Source organism: Bufo gargarizans, unplaced genomic scaffold (genome assembly GCF_014858855.1).
Source record: "Bufo gargarizans isolate SCDJY-AF-19 unplaced genomic scaffold, ASM1485885v1 original_scaffold_1773_pilon, whole genome shotgun sequence".
Lineage (NCBI taxonomy): Eukaryota > Metazoa > Chordata > Amphibia > Anura > Bufonidae > Bufo > Bufo gargarizans.
This window is the reverse complement of record NW_025334509.1, coordinates 119,890-139,745: the sequence shown is the minus strand read 5'-3', so window position 1 is coordinate 139,745 and position 19,856 is coordinate 119,890. Positions and strand designations below refer to the sequence as shown.

At 46.7% G+C, this 19,856-nt stretch overlaps 1 protein-coding gene across 1 annotated transcript in view; it reads left to right on the top strand.

Annotated features, from left to right (window-relative positions):
- LOC122923610 (39S ribosomal protein L38, mitochondrial-like) overlaps nt 1-18,357 on the top strand; it is a 41,874-nt gene extending 23,517 nt beyond the window's left edge. Inside the window, exons 6-9 of the mRNA XM_044274477.1 lie at nt 14,022-14,067; nt 14,453-14,611; nt 14,690-14,826; nt 17,811-18,357. Of these exons, the coding sequence (XP_044130412.1) occupies nt 14,022-14,067; nt 14,453-14,611; nt 14,690-14,826; nt 17,811-17,947 (479 nt within the window). The 3' untranslated portion in view covers nt 17,948-18,357. The remainder of the gene's footprint in view (nt 1-14,021; nt 14,068-14,452; nt 14,612-14,689; nt 14,827-17,810) is intronic.
- Nucleotides 18,358-19,856: the final 1,499 nt, after the last annotated feature.

Below are 19,856 nucleotides of genomic sequence, written 5' to 3'. Positions count from 1 at the left end.
CGCTAGAGGGGTTAAAAAATAAATAAATAATAATTTAACTCACCTTAGTCCACTTGATAGCGAAGCCCGGCATCTCCTTGTGTCTTCTTTGTTGACTAGCACCTGTGGTAAGCATTAAATAGAGGTAAAGGACCTTTGATGACGTCACTCCGGTCATCACATGGTACGTCACATGATCTTTTTCCATGGTGATTCACCATGGTAAAAGACCATGTGATGACCGGAGTGACGTCATCAAAGGTCCTTTACCTCTATTTAATGCTCACCACAGGTCCTAGTCAACAAAGGAGACACAAGGAGATGCCGGGCTTCGTGATCAAGTGGACTAAGGTGAGTTACATTTTTTTATATTTTTTTTAACCCCTCCAGCGCTGTTTTACTATGCATTCTGTATTCAGAATCCTATTATTTTCCCTTATAACCATGTTATAAGGGAAAATAATACAATCTACAGAACACCAATCCCAGACCCGAACTTCTGTAAAGAAGTTCGGGTTTGGGTACCAAACATGCGCGGTTTTTCTCACGCGAGTGCAAAACGCATTACAATGTTTTGCACTCGCACGGAAAAATCGCGCATTTTCCCGCAACGCACCCGCCTCTTATCCGGGCAAAAAAACTGACGCCCGTGTGAAAGAGGCCTAAGTATGTGAGTAGGGATGAGCGAACTCGAACTGTATAGTTCGGGTTCGTACCGAATTTTGGGGTGTCCGTGACACGGACCCGAACCCGGACATTTTCGTAAAAGTCCGGGTTCGGGTTCGGTGTTCGTCGCTTTCTTCGCGCTTTTGTGACGCTTTCTTGGCGCTTTTTGAAAGGCTGCAAAGCAGCCAATCAACAAGCGTCATACTACTTGCCCCAAGAGGCCATCACAGCCATGCCTACTATTGGCATGGCTGTGATTGGCCAGAGCACCATGTGACCCAGCCTCTATTTAAGCTGGAGTCACATAGCGCCGCCCGTCACTCTGCTCTGATTAGCGTAGGGAGAGGTTGCGGCTGCGACAGTAGGGCGAGATTAGGCAGATTAACTCCTCCAAAGGACTTGATTAACTGATCGATCTGCAGCTGTGGATCATTGAGCTGCTGATCCTCAATTGCTCACTGTTTTTAGGCTGCCCAGACCGTTTGTCAGTCACATTTTTCTGGGGTGATCGGCGGCCATTTTGTGTCTTGTGGTGCGCCAGCACAAGCTGCGACCAAGTGCATTTAACCCTCAATGGTGTGGTTGTTTTTTGGCTAAAGCCTAAATCAGGGTGAAGCTGTCACACCAAGTGCATTTAACCAGCAATAGTCTGTTCATTTTTTGGCCATATACAAAATCAGGGGCAAGCTGCGCCTGTCACCAAGTGCATTTAACCCTCAATGGTGTGGTTGTTTTTTGGCTAAAGCCTACATCAGGGTGAAGCTGTCACACCAAGTGCATTTAACCAGCAATAGTCTGTTCATTTTTTGGCCATATACTAAATCAGGGGCAAGCTGCGCCTGTCACCAAGTGCATTTAACCCTCAATGGTGTGGTTGTTTTTTGGCTAAAGCCTACATCAGGGTGAAGCTGTCACACCAAGTGCATTTAACCAGCAATAGTCTGTTTATTTTTTGGCCATATCCCAGTCTAATTCTGTCACTAAATCCATACCGGTCACCCAGCGCCTAAATACTAGGCCTCAAATTTATATCCCGCTAAATCTGTCCTTAGTGCTGTAGCTGGGCGAGTTATTTAGTGTCCGTTCAAGCACATTTCTTGTTCTGGGTTGAAATACAATTCCCAATTTAGCAATTTCATAATTTAGTGGTTTCTGCTATATCAGAGCTATTTGAAATCTATCCCTAAAAGGGTATATAATATTCAAGGTGCACATTGGGTCATTCAGAATAACTTCACACACACCCGCTACTGTGTATTTCCAAGTCTAATTCTGGCACTAAACCCATACCTGTCACCCAGCGCCTAAATACTAGGCCTCAAATTTATATCCAGCTAAATCTGTCCCTAGTGCTGTAGCTGGGCGAGTTATTTAGTGTCCGTTCAAGCACATTTCTTGTTCTGGGTTGAAATACAATTCCCAATTTAGCAATTTCATAATTTAGTGGTTTCTGCTATATCAGAGCTATTTGAAATCTATCCCTAAAAGGGTATATAATATTCAAGGTGCACATTGGGTCATTCAGAATAACTTCACACACACCCGCTACTGTGTATTTCCAAGTCTAATTCTGGCACTAAACCCATACCTGTCACCCAGCGCCTAAATACTAGGCCTCAAATTTATATCCCGCTAAATCTGTCCCTAGTGCTGTAGCTGGGCGAGTTATTTAGTGTCCGTTCAAGCACATTTCTTGTTCTGGGTTGAAATACAATTCCCAATTTAGCAATTTCATAATTTAGTGGTTTCTGCTATATCAGAGCTATTTGAAATCTATCCCTAAAAGGGTATATAATATTCAAGGTGCACATTGGGTCATTCAGAATAACTTCACACACACCCGCTACTGTGTATTTCCAAGTCTAATTCTGGCACTAAACCCATACCTGTCACCCAGCGCCTAAATACTAGGCCTCAAATTTATATCCCGCTAAATCTGTCCTTAGTGCTGTAGCTGGGCGAGTTATTTAGTGTCCGTTCAAGCACATTTCTTGTTCTGGGTTGAAATACAATTCCCAATTTAGCAATTTCATAATTTAGTGGTTTCTGCTATATCAGAGCTATTTGAAATCTATCCCTAAAAGGGTATATAATATTCAAGGTGCACATTGGGTCATTCAGAATAACTTCACACACACCCGCTACTGTGTATTTCCAAGTCTAATTCTGGCACTAAACCCATACCTGTCACCCAGCGCCTAAATACTAGGCCTCAAATTTATATCCCGCTAAATCTGTCCTTAGTGCTGTAGCTGGGCGAGTTATTTAGTGTCCGTTCAAGCACATTTCTTGTTCTGGGTTGAAATACAATTCCCAATTTAGCAATTTCATAATTTAGTGGTTTCTGCTATATCAGAGCTATTTGAAATCTATCCCTAAAAGGGTATATAATATTCAAGGTGCACATTGGGTCATTCAGAATAACTTCACACACACCCGCTACTGTGTATTTCCAAGTCTAATTCTGGCACTAAACCCATACCTGTCACCCAGCGCCTAAATACTAGGCCTCAAATTTATATCCCGCTAAATCTGTCCCTAGTGCTGTAGCTGGGCGAGTTATTTAGTGTCCGTTCAAGCACATTTCTTGTTCTGGGTTGAAATACAATTCCCAATTTAGCAATTTCATAATTTAGTGGTTTCTGCTATATCAGAGCTATTTGAAATCTATCCCTAAAAGGGTATATAATATTCAAGGTGCACATTGGGTCATTCAGAATAACTTCACACACACCCGCTACTGTGTATTTCCAAGTCTAATTCTGGCACTAAACCCATACCTGTCACCCAGCGCCTAAATACTAGGCCTCAAATTTATATCCCGCTAAATCTGTCCTTAGTGCTGTAGCTGGGCGAGTTATTTAGTGTCCGTTCAAGCACATTTCTTGTTCTGGGTTGAAATACAATTCCCAATTTAGCAATTTCATAATTTAGTGGTTTCTGCTATATCAGAGCTATTTGAAATCTATCCCTAAAAGGGTATATAATATTCAAGGTGCACATTGGGTCATTCAGAATAACTTCACACACACCCGCTACTGTGTATTTCCAAGTCTAATTCTGGCACTAAACCCATACCTGTCACCCAGCGCCTAAATACTAGGCCTCAAATTTATATCCCGCTAAATCTGTCCTTAGTGCTGTAGCTGGGCGAGTTATTTAGTGTCCGTTCAAGCACATTTCTTGTTCTGGGTTGAAATACAATTCCCAATTTAGCAATTTCATAATTTAGTGGTTTCTGCTATATCAGAGCTATTTGAAATCTATCCCTAAAAGGGTATATAATATTCAAGGTGCACATAGGGTCATTCAGAATAACTTCACACACCCGCTACTGTGCATTTCCAAATCTAATTCTGTCACTAAACCCATACCTGTCACCCAGCGCCTAAATACTAGGCCTCAAATTTATATCCCGCTAAATCTCTCGTTACCGCTGTCCTGTTGTGGCTGGGAAAGTTATTTAGTGTCCGTCAAAGCACATTTTTTGTTCTGGGTTGAAATACAATTCCCAATTTAGCAATTTCATAATTTAGTCGTTTCTGCTATATCAGAGCTATTTGAAATCTATCCCTAAAAGGGTAGATCATATTGAAGGTGCACATAGGGTCATTCAGAATAACTTCACACACACGCTTCTGTGCATTTCCAAGTCTAATTCTGTCACTAAATCCATACCGGTCACCCAGCGCCTAAATACTAGGCCTCAAATTTATATCCCGCTGAATTTGAATACAATACATTGGGCCAAATAATATATTTGTTGTTGTGGTGAACCATAACAATGAGAAAAACATCTAGTAAGGGACGCGGACGTGGACATGGTCGTGGTGGTGTTAGTGGACCCTCTGGTGCTGGGAGAGGACGTGGCCGTTCTGCCACATCCACACGTCCTAGTGTACCAACTACCTCAGGTCCCAGTAGCCGCCAGAATTTACAGCGATATATGGTGGGGCCCAATGCCGTTCTAAGGATGGTAAGGCCTGAGCAGGTACAGGCATTAGTCAATTGGGTGGCCGACAGTGGATCCAGCACGTTCACATTATCTCCCACCCAGTCTTCTGCAGAAAGCGCACAGATGGCGCCTGAAAACCAACCCCATCAGTCTGTCACATCACCCCCATGCATACCAGGGAAACTGTCTCAGCCTCAAGTTATGCAGCAGTCTCTTATGCTGTTTGAAGACTCCGCTGGCAGGGTTTCCCAAGGGCATCCACCTAGCCCTTCCCCAGCGGTGAAAGACATAGAATGCACTGACGCACAACCACTTATGTTTCCTGATGATGAGGACATGGGAATACCACCTCAGCATGTCTCTGATGATGACGAAACACAGGTGCCAACTGCTGCGTCTTTCTGCAGTGTGCAGACTGAACAGGAGGTCAGGGATCAAGACTGGGTGGAAGACGATGCAGGGGACGATGAGGTCCTAGACCCCACATGGAATGAAGGTCGTGCCACTGACTTTCACAGTTCGGAGGAAGAGGCAGTGGTGAGACCGAGCCAACAGCGTAGCAAAAGAGGGAGCAGTGGGCAAAAGCAGAACACCCGCCGCCAAGAGACTCCGCCTGCTACTGACCGCCGCCATCTGGGACCGAGCACCCCAAAGGCAGCTTCAAGGAGTTCCCTGGCATGGCACTTCTTCAAACAATGTGCTGACGACAAGACCCGAGTGGTTTGCACGCTGTGCCATCAGAGCCTGAAGCGAGGCATTAACGTTCTGAACCTGAGCACAACCTGCATGACCAGGCACCTGCATGCAAAGCATGAACTGCAGTGGAGTAAACACCTTAAAACCAAGGAAGTCACTCAGGCTCCCCCTGCTACCTCTTCTGCTGCTGCCGCCTCGGCCTATTCTGCTGCTGCCGCCTCGGCCTCTTCCTCCGCCTCTGGAGGAACGTTGGCACCTGCCGCCCAGCAAACAGGGGATGTACCACCAACACCACCACCACCACCTCCGTCACCAAGCGTCTCAACCATGTCACACGCCAGCGTTCAGCTCTCCATCTCACAAACATTTGATAGAAAGCGTAAATTCCCACCTAGCCACCCTCGATCCCTGGCCCTGAATGCCAGCATTTCTAAACTACTGGCCTATGAAATGCTGTCATTTAGGCTGGTGGACACAGACAGCTTCAAACAGCTCATGTCGCTTGCTGTCCCACAGTATGTTGTTCCCAGCCGGCACTACTTCTCCAAGAGAGCCGTGCCTTCCCTGCACAACCAAGTATCCGATAAAATCAAGTGTGCACTGCGCAACGCCATCTGTGGCAAGGTCCACCTAACCACAGATACGTGGACCAGTAAGCACGGCCAGGGACGCTATATCTCCCTAACTGCACACTGGGTAAATGTAGTGGCAGCTGGGCCCCAGGCGGAGAGCTGTTTGGCGCACGTCCTTCCGCCGCCAAGGATCGCAGGGCAACATTCTTTGCCTCCTGTTGCCACCTCCTCCTTCTCGGCTTCCTCCTCCTCTTCTTCCACCTGCTCATCCAGTCAGCCACACACCTTCACCACCAACTTCAGCACAGCCCGGGGTAAACGTCAGCAGGCCATTCTGAAACTCATATGTTTGGGGGACAGGCCCCACACCGCACAGGAGTTGTGGCGGGGTATAGAACAACAGACCGACGAGTGGTTGCTGCCGGTGAGCCTCAAGCCCGGCCTGGTGGTGTGTGATAATGGGCGAAATCTCGTTGCAGCTCTGGGACTAGCCAATTTGACGCACATCCCTTGCTTGGCGCATGTGCTGAATTTGGTGGTGCAGAAGTTCATTCACAACTACCCCGACATGTCAGAGCTGCTGCATAAAGTGCGGGCCGTCTGTTCGCGCTTCCGGCGTTCACATCCTGCTGCTGCTCGCCTGTCTGCGCTACAGCGTAACTTCGGCCTTCCCGCTCACCGCCTCATATGCGACGTGCCCACCAGGTGGAACTCCACCTTGCACATGCTGGACAGACTGTGCGAGCAGCAGCAGGCCATAGTGGAGTTTCAGCTGCAGCACGCACGGGTCAGTCGCACTACAGAACAGCACCACTTCACCACCAATGACTGGGCCTCCATGCGAGACCTGTGTGCCCTGTTGCGCTGTTTCGAGTACTCCACCAACATGGCCAGTGGCGATGACACCGTTATCAGCGTTACAATACCACTTCTATGTCTCCTTGAGAAAACACTTAGGGCGATGATGGAAGAGGAGGTGGCCCAGGAGGAGGAGGAGGAGGAGGAGGAAGAGGGGTCATTTTTAGCACTTTCAGGCCAGTCTCTTCGAAGTGACTCAGAGGGAGGTTTTTGGCAACAGCAGAGGCCAGGTACAAATGTGGCCAGCCAGGGCCCACTACTGGAGGACGAGGAGGACGAGGATGAGGAGGAGGTGGAGGAGGATGAGGATGAAGCATGGTCACAGCGGGGTGGCACCCAACGCAGCTCGGGTCCATCACTGGTGCGTGGCTGGGGGGAAAGGCAGGACGATGACGATACGCCTCCCACAGAGGACAGCTTGTCCTTATCCCTGGGCAGCCTGGCACACATGAGCGACTACATGCTGCAGTGCCTGCGCAACGACAGCAGAGTTGCCCACATTTTAACCTGTGCGGACTACTGGGTTGCCACCCTGCTGGATCCACGCTACAAAGACAATGTGCCCACCTTACTTCCTGCACTGGAGCGTGATAGGAAGATGCGCGAGTACAAGCGCACGTTGGTAGACGCGCTACTGAGAGCATTCCCAAATGTCACAGGGGAACAAGTGGAAGCCCAAGGCCAAGGCAGAGGAGGAGCAAGAGGTCGCCAAGGCAGCTGTGTCACGGCCAGCTCCTCTGAGGGCAGGGTTAGCATGGCAGAGATGTGGAAAACTTTTGTCAACACGCCACAGCTAACTGCACCACCACCTGATACGCAACGTGTTAGCAGGAGGCAACATTTCACTAACATGGTGGAACAGTACGTGTGCACACCCCTCCACGTACTGACTGATGGTTCGGCCCCATTCAACTTCTGGGTCTCTAAATTGTCCACGTGGCCAGAGCTAGCCTTTTATGCCTTGGAGGTGCTGGCCTGCCCGGCAGCCAGCGTTTTGTCTGAACGTGTATTCAGCACGGCAGGGGGCGTCATTACAGACAAACGCAGCCGCCTGTCTACAGCCAATGTGGACAAGCTGACGTTCATAAAAATGAACCAGGCATGGATCCCACAGGACCTGTCCGTCCCTTGTCCAGATTAGACATTAACTACCTCCCCATAACCATATATTATTGGACTCCAGGGCACTTCCTCATTCAATCCTATTTTTATTTTCATTTTACCATTATATTGCGAGGCTACCCAAAGTTGAATGAACCTCTCCTCTGCCTGTGTGCTAGGCCTAAATATATGCCAATGGACTGTTGCAGTGGTGGCTGACATGAAGCCTGATTCTCTGCTATGACATGCAGACTAATTCTCTGCTGACATGAAGCCAGATTGTCTGTTACGGGACCTCTCTCCTCTGCCTGGGTGCTGGGCCTAAATTTATGACAATGGACTGTTGCAGTGGTGGCTGACGTGAAGCCTGATTCTCTGCTATGACATGCAGACTGATTCTCTGCTGACATGAAGCCAGATTGTCTGTTACGGGACCTCTCTGCTCTGCCTGTGTGCTAGGCCTAAATATATGCCAATGGACTGTTGCAGTGGTGGGTGACGTGAAGCCTCATTCTCTGCTATGACATGCAGACTGATTCTCTGCTGACATGAAGCCAGATTGTCTGTTACGGGACCTCTCTCCTCTGCCTGTGTGCTAGGCCTAAATATATGCCAATGGACTGTTGCAGTGGTGGGTGACGTGAAGCCTCATTCTCTGCTATGACATGCAGACTGATTCTCTGCTGTCATGAAGCCAGATTGTCTGTTACGGGACCTCTCTGCTCTGCCTGTGTGCTAGGCCTAAATATATGCCAATGGACTGTTGCAGTGGTGGGTGACGTGAAGCCTCATTCTCTGCTATGACATGCAGACTGATTCTCTGCTGACATGAAGCCAGATTGTCTGTTACGGGACCTCTCTGCTCTGCCTGTGTGCTAGGCCTAAATATATGCCAATGGACTGTTGCAGTGGTGGGTGACGTGAAGCCTCATTCTCTGCTATGACATGCAGACTGATTCTCTGCTGTCATGAAGCCAGATTGTCTGTTACGGGACCTCTCTGCTCTGCCTGTGTGCTAGGCCTAAATATATGCCAATGGACTGTTGCAGTGGTGGGTGACGTGAAGCCTCATTCTCTGCTATGACATGCAGACTAATTCTCTGCTGACATGAAGACAGATTCTCTGTTACGGGACCTCTCTCCTCTGCCTGTGTGTGTGCTGGGCCTAAATATATGCCAATGGACTGTTGCAGTGGTGGCTGACGTGAAGCCTCATTCTCTGCTATGACATGCAGACTGATTCTCTGCTGACATGAAGCCAGATTCTCTGTTACGGGACCTCTCTCCTCTGCCTGTGTGTGTGCTGGGCCTAAATATATGCCAATGGACTGTTGCAGTGGTGGCTGACGTGAAGCCTCATTCTCTGCTATGACATGCAGACTGATTCTCTGCTGACATGAAGCCAGATTCTCTGTTACGGGACCTCTCTCCTCTGCCTGTGTGTGCTGGGCCTAAATATATGCCAATGGACTGTTGCAGTGGTGGCTGACGTGAAGCCTCATTCTCTGCTATGACATGCAGACTGATTCTCTGCTGACATGAAGCCAGATTCTCTGTTACGGGACCTCTCTCCTCTGCCTGTGTGTGTGCTGGGCCTAAATATATGCCAATGGACTGTTGCAGTGGTGGCTGACGTGAAGCCTCATTCTCTGCTATGACATGCAGACTGATTCTCTGCTGACATGAAGCCAGATTCTCTGTTACGGGACCTCTCTCCTCTGCCTGTGTGTGTGCTGGGCCTAAATATATGCCAATGGACTGTTGCAGTGGTGGCTGACGTGAAGCCTCATTCTCTGCTATGACATGCAGACTGATTCTCTGCTGACATGAAGCCAGATTCTCTGTTACGGGACCTCTCTCCTCTGCCTGTGTGTGTGCTGGGCCTAAATATATGCCAATGGACTGTTGCAGTGGTGGCTGACGTGAAGCCTCATTCTCTGCTATGACATGCAGACTGATTCTCTGCTGACATGAAGCCAGATTCTCTGTTACGGGACCTCTCTCCTCTGCCTGTGTGTGCTGGGCCTAAATATATGCCAATGGACTGTTGCAGTGGTGGCTGACGTGAAGCCTCATTCTCTGCTATGACATGCAGACTAATTCTCTGCTGACATGAAGACAGATTCTCTGTTACGGGACCTCTCTCCTCTGCCTGGGTGCTGGGCCTAAATATATGCCAATGGACTGTTGCAGTGGTGGCTGACGTGAAGCCTCATTCTCTGCTATGACATGCAGACTGATTCTCTGCTGACATGAAGACAGATTCTCTGTTACGGGACCTCCCTCCTCTGCCTGGGTGCTGGGCCTAAATATATGCCAATGGACTGTTGCAGTGGTGGCTGACGTGAAGCCTCATTCTCTGCTATGACATGCAGACTGATTCTCTGCTGACATGAAGACAGATTCTCTGTTACGGGACCTCTCTCCTCTGCCTGTGTGTGTGCTGGGCCTAAATATATGCCAATGGACTGTTGCAGTGGTGGGTGACGTGAAGCCTCATTCTCTGCTATGACATGCAGACTGATTCTCTGCTGACATGAAGACAGATTCTCTGTTACGGGACCTCTCTCCTCTGCCTGTGTGTGTGCTGGGCCTAAATATATGCCAATGGACTCTTACAGTGGTGGCTGACGTGAAGCCTGATTCTCTGCTATGATATGAAGACTGATTCTCTGCTGACATGAAGCCAGATTGTCTGTTACGGGACCTCCCTCCTCTGCCTGGGTGCTGGGCCTAAATATATGCCAATGGACTGTTGCAGTGGTGGCTGACGTGAAGCCTCATTCTCTGCTATGACATGCAGACTGATTCTCTGCTGACATGAAGCCAGATTGTCTGTTACGGGACCTCTCTCCTCTGCCTGGGTGCTGGGTAGTGTTGAGCGCGAATATTCGAAAAGCAAATTTTTTTCGCGAATATCGCAACTTCGCGATTTCGCGAATATTTCGAATATAGTGCTATATATTCGTAAAAACGAATATTCGTTTTTTGTTTTTTTCCCCCCCCCCCACAAAATTACAGTACACATATAATTGATTGTTTCCCAAAGGTCCAACAGCTCAGATCTTACTCACATTGCCTAGAAAGTGATTGAGGCGCGAATCTTCGTAAGGCGATTTTATTAGCGCACATGCGAATATCGGCACGTCCCAGAACAGAGGCAAAGGGCTTTGCATTCATACATTAGTGAATTGAGTTGCGAATCTTCGTAAGGCGATTTTATTAGCGCACATGCGAATATCTACACTTGTCCCAGAACAGAGGCAAAGGGCTTTGCATTCATACATTAGTGATTGAATTGAGCTGCGAATCTTCGTAAGGCGATTTTATTAACGCAAATGCAAATATCTACACTTGTCCCCAGAACAGAGAGGCAAAGGCCTGTGCATGTGCATTCATAGTATAGCACCATATTCGCGAATACGTAGAACTTCGTAAAATTCGATTTACGAATATTCGTATTTTTTATTTTACTTTCCACCTTACAGATTACATTGATCTGTACTCTGTCAACTACTGTCATCACCCCCCACTGTATCTCGATTGATTCCCAAAAGTCTCACATTCCCTAGAAAGTGATTGAGGTGCGAATCTTCGTAAGGCGATTTTATTAGCGCACATGCGAATATCTACACTTGTCCCAGAACAGAGGCAAAGGGCATTGCATTCATACATTAGTGATTGAATTGAGTTGCGAATCTTCGTAAGGCGATTTCATTAGCGCACATGTGAATTTTGCATAGCATATGTATTATGCGATGCGAAAATTCGAATTATCGCATATGCGAAATAATAACGAATTTGAATAATCGCGAATATTTTACGAATATTCTTTCGAATATTCACAAAATTTCGCGAATTCGAATATGGGACATGCCGCTCAACACTAGTGCTGGGCCTAAATTTATGACAATGGACTGTTGCAGTGGTGGGTGACGTGAAGCCTGATTCTCTGCTATGACATGCAGACTGATTCTCTGCTGACATGAAGCCAGATTGTCTGTTACGGGACCTCTCTCCTCTGCCTGGGTGCTGGGCCTAAATATATGCCAATGGACTGTTGCAGTGGTGGCTGACGTGAAGCCTCATTCTCTGCTATGACATGCAGACTAATTCTCTGCTGACATGAAGACAGATTCTCTGTTACGGGACCTCTCTCCTCTGCCTGGGTGCCGGGGCCTAAATATCTGAGAATGGACTGTTCCAGTGGTGGGTGACGGGAAGCCAGATTCTCTGCTATGGAACCTCTCTCCAATTGATTTTGGTTAATTTTTATTTATTTAATTTTTATTTTAATTCATTTCCCTATCCACATTTGTTTGCAGGGGATTTACCTACATGTTGCTGCCTTTTGCAGCCCTCTAGCTCTTTCCTGGGCTGTTTTACAGCCTTTTTAGTGCCGAAAAGTTCGGGTCCCCATTGACTTCAATGGGGTTCGGGTTCGGGACGAAGTTCGGATCGGGTTCGGATCCCGAACCCGAACATTTCCGGGATGTTCGGCCGAACTTCTCGAACCCGAACATCCAGGTGTTCGCTCAACTCTATATGTGAGCAATAATTTTTGCTCCACAGGTTAGCTTTTAATAGTCAAAAAAAGGTTAAGCCCAGAGAACCCCTTTAACTGCAGAGAAATTCCAGTTTCCAAAATTATAATTGTTTTTCCAAATTTCTTGTATATTTTAGATTAAATTTTTTAGAAATAAAGTTAAATCCTATCAACCAAAATTTACCAGTAACATGAAGTAGTGTGTCATGGAAAAAAAAAATATATATATTAGAATAGTTTGGGTAAGGCTACATGCACACGACCATATGTGTATTGCAGTCCGCAAATTGCGGATCCGCCCCCCCAAAAGCGGATGACATCCGTACGTATCTGTTTTTTATTGCAGACCCATTGTAATAATGCCTATCCTTGTCCGCAATCTAGAAAAAAATAGGATATGCACTATTCTTTTTTTGCAGGGCTACGGAACGGACATACTGATTAGGACAGCACACGGTGTGTTGTCCGCGTTTTTTGCGAACCCATTGAAATGAATGGGTCTGCATCCTATATGCAAAAAAACAACGAACGGATGCAGAAACGAACAACGGCTGTGTGCATGAGGCCTAAGTGAAAGCATTCTAAAGTTATTACCACATAAAGTGACAAGTCAGATTTTCAAAATTAGGCCCCTTTCACACGAGCAACGGTGAACGCTATGTACTTACCGCTTCTGGGTCCTCGGCTGTCGGCTGTGCAGGGCTTTGTGACATCACACTGTGCACGCCAGTTCAGAGCACAGACGACAGCAGGAGGCAGAGGATCGCGGGCGTCGAGGAGTGGCAACGTCCAGGAGCAGAGTGGTAAGTGTTTTTATTTTTTTTTAGAAAAAATGAGGCTGCTGGGGGCATATGGGGGCTAATGAGAGGCATAATGGGGGGCTAATGAGACATAAGGGCTGATAATATATATATACACATGCATACACGCGTGCGGTGTGTGTGTTTGTGCTTTAGGGCGCACACCCTAATGCAATAGGCTGCGCACGCCTATGCCTCCGGGAACTCATAAGGGCCCACTTCGGCAGGCAGACACGGGAATGTCTAGCATACATGCTGGACAACAACAAACCAGACATGTAACAACACACTAAACATGGAAACAAATCACCAAATCAAACCCACACCAAACAAACAACAGATAAGGTGGGGAAAGGACAAGGAGGAGACAAAGGGATGACATCGCAGATGACATGGGTGTCAAACTAGGATGGCCCTCAGTTTGTATCCCAGAAAGGAGCGAGCTCCTTCTCACACACAGGCAGACATAACAATCATCTCAGTCTCACAGCAACAGAATATAAAGAGACCTGAGACCACCCCCAGCTCCACCTAGCACACACCTTAACCCCATGCACACCGGAAAGGGAAACAGCTTAAAGGGGAAGTGTACATGCATACCGTATTACCGTACACACATTGCCACCAGCAACCGCATGCATGACAACAATGTCACAGCGCACACAACCGAGGCCGTGACAATCCCATGTACATCCACAGATTGTTTCAGGGTCTTCTGGACATTATCAGCAGTTACTTATATGAGACTTTTATGCATCCAGAGCTCTGTGTGACTTTAGCATTTCCTAAAGGTCTAGTGATAAGATTCATGATGAACACACTTCTGTAATTCTGTGCTGTACTTCCAGATGGCCACTTGAGGGAGACAGACTCTGAATATGTGCACTGGCTGGTGTGAGTATCTGTCTCATGGGCTCCTTATATTGCACAAGACTCTGCCGCTTCTATTCTTAGAGAAAGGATTCCCAGTGAGCGGTTATATTCTTCAATTAAATGGTTTTTTTTTTATACATACATCAGAAAATATAGCAATGGTCGCGTTTCTGCCCGTCCAGCCTTCGTCAGCTGATGACGGCTGGACAGGCAGAAACGCGTCCATTGCTATATGATTAGATGTATGGATAAAATAAAAAGCATCTAATTGAAGAATATAACCGCTCGCTGGGAATCCTTTCTATATACTGTGGATTTGTTTCCTTCCTGTGCTGGCGTCTACTGGGTCCGAGTGCCGACAACTTGGTATATTTTCTGCTTCTATGTGGTGTTTGGTTTTCTGTAGAGGTAACATTCCTGGTAACGCAGTATTTTCTGGAGAAGAGCTGTGTCACTACTTCCCTGCATTTCCTGCTAAAGGCACAGGATACCACAGATACATATTCATCCTGTTCAAGCAAGAGCAACGCATTGATTTCAAGGATGAGTTGCGACCAAACCCTTGGTAAAGCATTTTTTTATTTTAAGGTGATGCTCCTGGTTTTATTTAGATGCAGATTGTTTAGTTGTAAATGTCCTACAGTCACAGCCTGAAGTTAAGAACATTCAACACTTTGGATTTCTACAGAAAGTACGAGGACAAGATCACCCCAGCAGGCCTGGCCTTCTTCCAGTGTGCATGGGACGACAGCGTGACCAATGTGTTCCACAATATACTCAGTAAGTGCAATGTCCCGATCCCAGAACTTCTCTCATGTTCTCTGCTTTCTGAAGGGAATTGCAATTTGTTTCTAGTCCAGTAGGTACTGCATCAAAAAGGTTGTCTTCCTTTCGCACAGATGGCGTTGTTACAGTGTATTGGTGTAGACCAGTGGTGCACAACCTTTTCTGGTCGGGGGCCACATTGTCAGCCTGAACCAATTCCAAGGGCCGAAAATAAAACTTAAAGGGGTATTACCAACTGAAATACTGTGTTCAATATGCCAAAAATATACAGTATATTCTATAAATGTTTAGTTACAGTTCCAGGACTCCCATCTAATAGGGGAATACATGAAAGATACATGTAAAAAGACATAAGACATAGACATACATGTCTTTTACCAGATGTTTGGGGGCCGCACAGAATGGTATCGAGGGCCGCATGTGGCCCCCGGGCTGCAGGTTGTGCACCCCTGGTGTAGACAGAGAGCAATTGGTCTGCGGTGAGTACAGGAGAGCTGTGTGCTGCTGCTGTATTTCCTGTAGCTCCAGGAAATCATGGCGAGTAGAACACGGCGAGAGTGTAGTAGAAAAGGTTATAACCTCTCATTGTACATGTAGTTAAAGGGAGTGTGTAATTTTGCAAACATGACCATTCTCTCATTGGTTACAGACTACAAACTAAACCCGAATGTAGCCTGAGTAACACATGACTGTAGAATTAGGCCGAATGCACATGTCAGTGGCACACGAACCGGATTCCTGCTGAGTGCAGGAGCGCACGGCATCATTGGTTGCTATGACACCGTGCGCTTCGTGCCACCGCTGCTCTGAACTAATACACTCATATAGATCATACGAGTGTATTAGTGTACAGCAGCGGCGGCGCAAAATGCACGGCGTCATAGCAATGAATGATGCTGGGCACTCCTGCACTCAGCAGAAATCCAGGCCGGTATCTCACGGTCTGTGTTCCACGGACGTGTGCATTCGGCCTTAGTCGTAAGCTAAGTATGCATGTCCTGAGCAGCAGTCATCAGAATGAGCATAGTGATGCTGCTATTCCACTGGCACAACAGCTGTGCCAGTGCAGTCAGGAGTGAGCCAATGACTGTAATATTCGGCCGTAGCCCCGCACTAATGGCAGAGGTCAGAAAAACCTCCAGTCGTCAACATTTAAGCCCTTAGATGCTCTGGTCAATAAAGACCGCTGCATCTAAGGTGTTTCACAGAGGGGGGAAGACTCACTCTGTCAGCCCACCACAACACGGTTGAAGGGTGCTGATGGCAGCCTACCAACAACTCCCCATGTCTGCGCTTAGTAATCACCTATTAGGCCGGGGCTGAGATATATTACGTTGTTAGACAGTACATTTTAACAAAAAGTATACCCCCATGAAAACCAAAATACATAAAGCCCTTTTTTTTTATTTATTTTTTATTAAAATTGGATTTTTTTTTAAATAGTTCACCATAAAAAAAATACAAATTTGGTACTGCCGCAATCATAAAGATTCATAGAATAGACTTAACTTATTTATATTGCATGGTGTGAAAAAAACATGGTAAATTTTATGGGTTTTTTTCCTCTCCCCCTCTCCAAAAACATTCTAGAGATCTATCAATATATTAGATATACCCCAAACTGGTCCAGCAACAAACAAACCCTCACACGATTACATTGACTGAAAAGTAAGAGTTATAAACATTCCCTTGGAATGCAGCGACCCCAAAATTTTAATTTTTTTATGGTAAAGGTTTTTATTGTACAAAAGTAGTAAAATTTAGTAATATCATACATACACTCCTCAATATTCTTCTAATAAGACGATCCGTCCGTACAAATATTCACCTCCAGTTCGCTGTCGTTCTCCGAACCACTAGGACACACAATGTTGAACAGCACTGAGGAGTGTATTTGGTATTGACATTAATACCGACCTGTAGAATATTTTTTTTTTTACCATACAGTAAATATCAGGGAAATTAAAAGATTAAAAACAATGGCGAAATTTTAATTTTTTATTATTTCCTCCTCAGCGTTTGGACCCCTTATGGATAGGAGAGTGTTTGTCAAGTGACAACCCTTTTAAGGACCAAAACAGGACGGTCTTTAAGGGATTAGACAGTCCCACACTGACTTACAGGTAACCGCCTATCTTTGGCACTAGAGGGCAGTTTTCTTCCTTTCCGAAGGAAGTCTTTGTTTTCACATGAAACATTGTCCGAGACCAAGGGAGAATCATTACCTCATGACATGAAGAGGGCACTGGCTATTTGTTCAGTCCCACTACCTCAACCAACAACTTACCCCCAACCCCACACCCTAACCCAGGAAATAAACACACCACACTACTGCTTGGATTAAATCGGCCACAGCAGCCGTTTATTGAATAAATACAAAATATATAACAATAAATTAACCAATGACGAGGGAGGTCCTAGAAGCCCCAATAACTCCATAAACGCTGGAACACCTGCGTCTCCATCTTGCCCCCAGCCGTTGAACCCAGCTCGGAGGCAGCAACTGATGGACGCGTAATTAGTTCCTACCAGCTCCTCAATGAGAGTCCAGCCCCTCCCGCGGGGCCCTCCCATCCTCAGGTACCACCATATTCCTCCACTTCAAGGACCTCCCCCGCCTCCACGACTGCCGCGACATATAACACACCACCACTCCCCTACTTCCACATCCAATAGGGTCGGGTGGGTGGGCGTTTCGCTCCCCAGGCCACACTGTCCCGACTTCCACCTTCTTCCTCCGTCCCCGCTCTGGCCACGCCCCCCGCCGCCCTGGCAACTCGCGCCTCTGCCCCTATCCCGCCCCCACCACCAACTAACCCTTTCCACACCTGTCCTTCACCGCCAGGCCTCTTCATGCGCGTCCTCCCCCACTGCTGCGCTCCAGTCCGGCCTGACTGTATCACATTGGGACGCCATTTACTGCTACTGAAAATATGTGCAATGCAATTGAATGACCAGATTTTCTTCTGTCCTCCTAGATATGAAGGAACTCATCTTTGATCACCAGTTCCCCCCAGTTTATCATACACCACAAGTGAAATTTCCTCATCTTCAGCCTCTAAGATATTTGGACCGATACCGGGACTCTGATGAGCCGACATATGGCATTTACTAATACAGGGAGACAGATCGGAGCTTGTTTTTCAACCAGAGATGATTACCTGACTGATGGACTTTCTGCTCGTGCTCAGGTCACACAGTGCCGCCATCTATATGGAACTTCCTGCAAATCACTGTAAATGTCTGTACACGGGCACGTGCTAATGACACACAATAGAACAAGGGAACCATCTTTTACAGGCATACGTCTGCTGCCCCGGGAAGAAAATGGTTACATAAGAAGTTGTTGTATTAAAAAAGTTGATAACAATTTCTGTTCCTTGGTTATAAACTCCAGTTGTGGATAGGTCACTGCTATACACAGTTCTCTCCTGTTTTAAAACTGCATGTGTTTCCTAAGGAGAAGAAAGTCACGTTTGGTGAAGTTAAGATTTTCTGACCATAAAAGTGCAGAATTTGATGTAATTTTCTGTCTTACAAGTCTCAGATATACAGTATCGTGTATACCTCCACAGTGTGGATGTAATATGCAGCTTCACTTGCTATCTTTCTTTTTGGTTCTCTTGAATCATGTCCTTTTCTTCCACGCCCTAAATTCTACTGTCAGCCCCGGCAGTACCATAAGGCATTAGTTCAGCTGCATTGCATGTTTTACTACTGTTGTCACCAGTTAGGACACTGCGGGTTAGAGGAGGGAGGCTGCCGGACCCACGGGGAACGTGTCCCAGAGTTTTGTTGCTTTTATAGTTGGTCGCCCTAAAGTCATCATATAGAAAAATCCATTCATCGATGTGTTATGGGGCAGGTCACCGGGCGTCTCCAACTCAACACTAGTAATCCTTCAGCTCCAGAAGTCCAGTCAGTCGTCACTTATATGTTTTCAACAGGGTAAGGCCTCATGCACACGACCGTTGTGTGCATCCGTGGCCGTTGTGCCGTTTTCCGTTTTTTTTCGCGGACCCATTGACTTTCAATGGGTCCGTGGAAAAATCTGAAAATGCACCGTTTGGCAGCTGCATCCGTGATCCGTGTTTCCTGGCCGTAAAAAAAATAGGACCTGTCCTATTTTTTTCACGGCCAACGGTTCACGGACCCATTCAAGTCAATGGGTCCGTGAAAAAACACGGATGCAGACAAGATTGTCATCCGTGTCCGTGATCCGTGTCCGTTTTTTCCTATCATTTCAATGGCAAACTTGACTTTGATTTTTTTTTCATTTTTCATGTCCGTGGATCCTCCAAAAATCAAGGAAGACCCACGGACGAAAAAACAGTCACGGATCACAGACCTACGGACCCCGTTTTTGCGGACCTTAAAAAAAAACGGTCGTGTGCATCCGTGGCCGTTGTGCCGTTTTCCATTTTTTTCGCGGACCCATTGACTTTCAATGGGTCCGTGGAAAAATCGGAAAATGCACCGTTTTGCAGCCGAGACCGTGATCCGTGTATCCTGTCCGTCAAAAAAATATGACCTGTCCTATTTTTGGACGGACAACGGTTCACGGACCCAATCAAGTCAATGGGTCCGTGAAAGAACACGGATGCACACAAGATTGGCATCCGTGATCCGTGGCCGTAGGTTACTTTCATACAGACGGATCCGAAGATCCGTCTGCATAAAAGCTTTTTCAGAGCTGAGTTTTCACTTCGTGAAAACTCAGATCCGACAGTATATTCTAACACAGAGGCGTTCCCATGGTGATGGGGACGCTTCTAGTTAGAATATACAACGAACTGTGTACATGACTGTGTACATGACCCCCCTCCCTCCCCAGTTTAAATTTCATTGGTGGCCAGTGCGCCCCCCCTCCCTCCCTCTATTGTAATGATAACATTGGTGGCACAGTGTGCGCCCCCCCCCTCCTCCCTCCTTCTATTGTAATAATAGCATTGGTGGCACAGTGTGCGCCCCCCCTCCCTCCCTCTAATGCATTAACATTGGTAGCAGTGTGCGCCTCCCCCTTC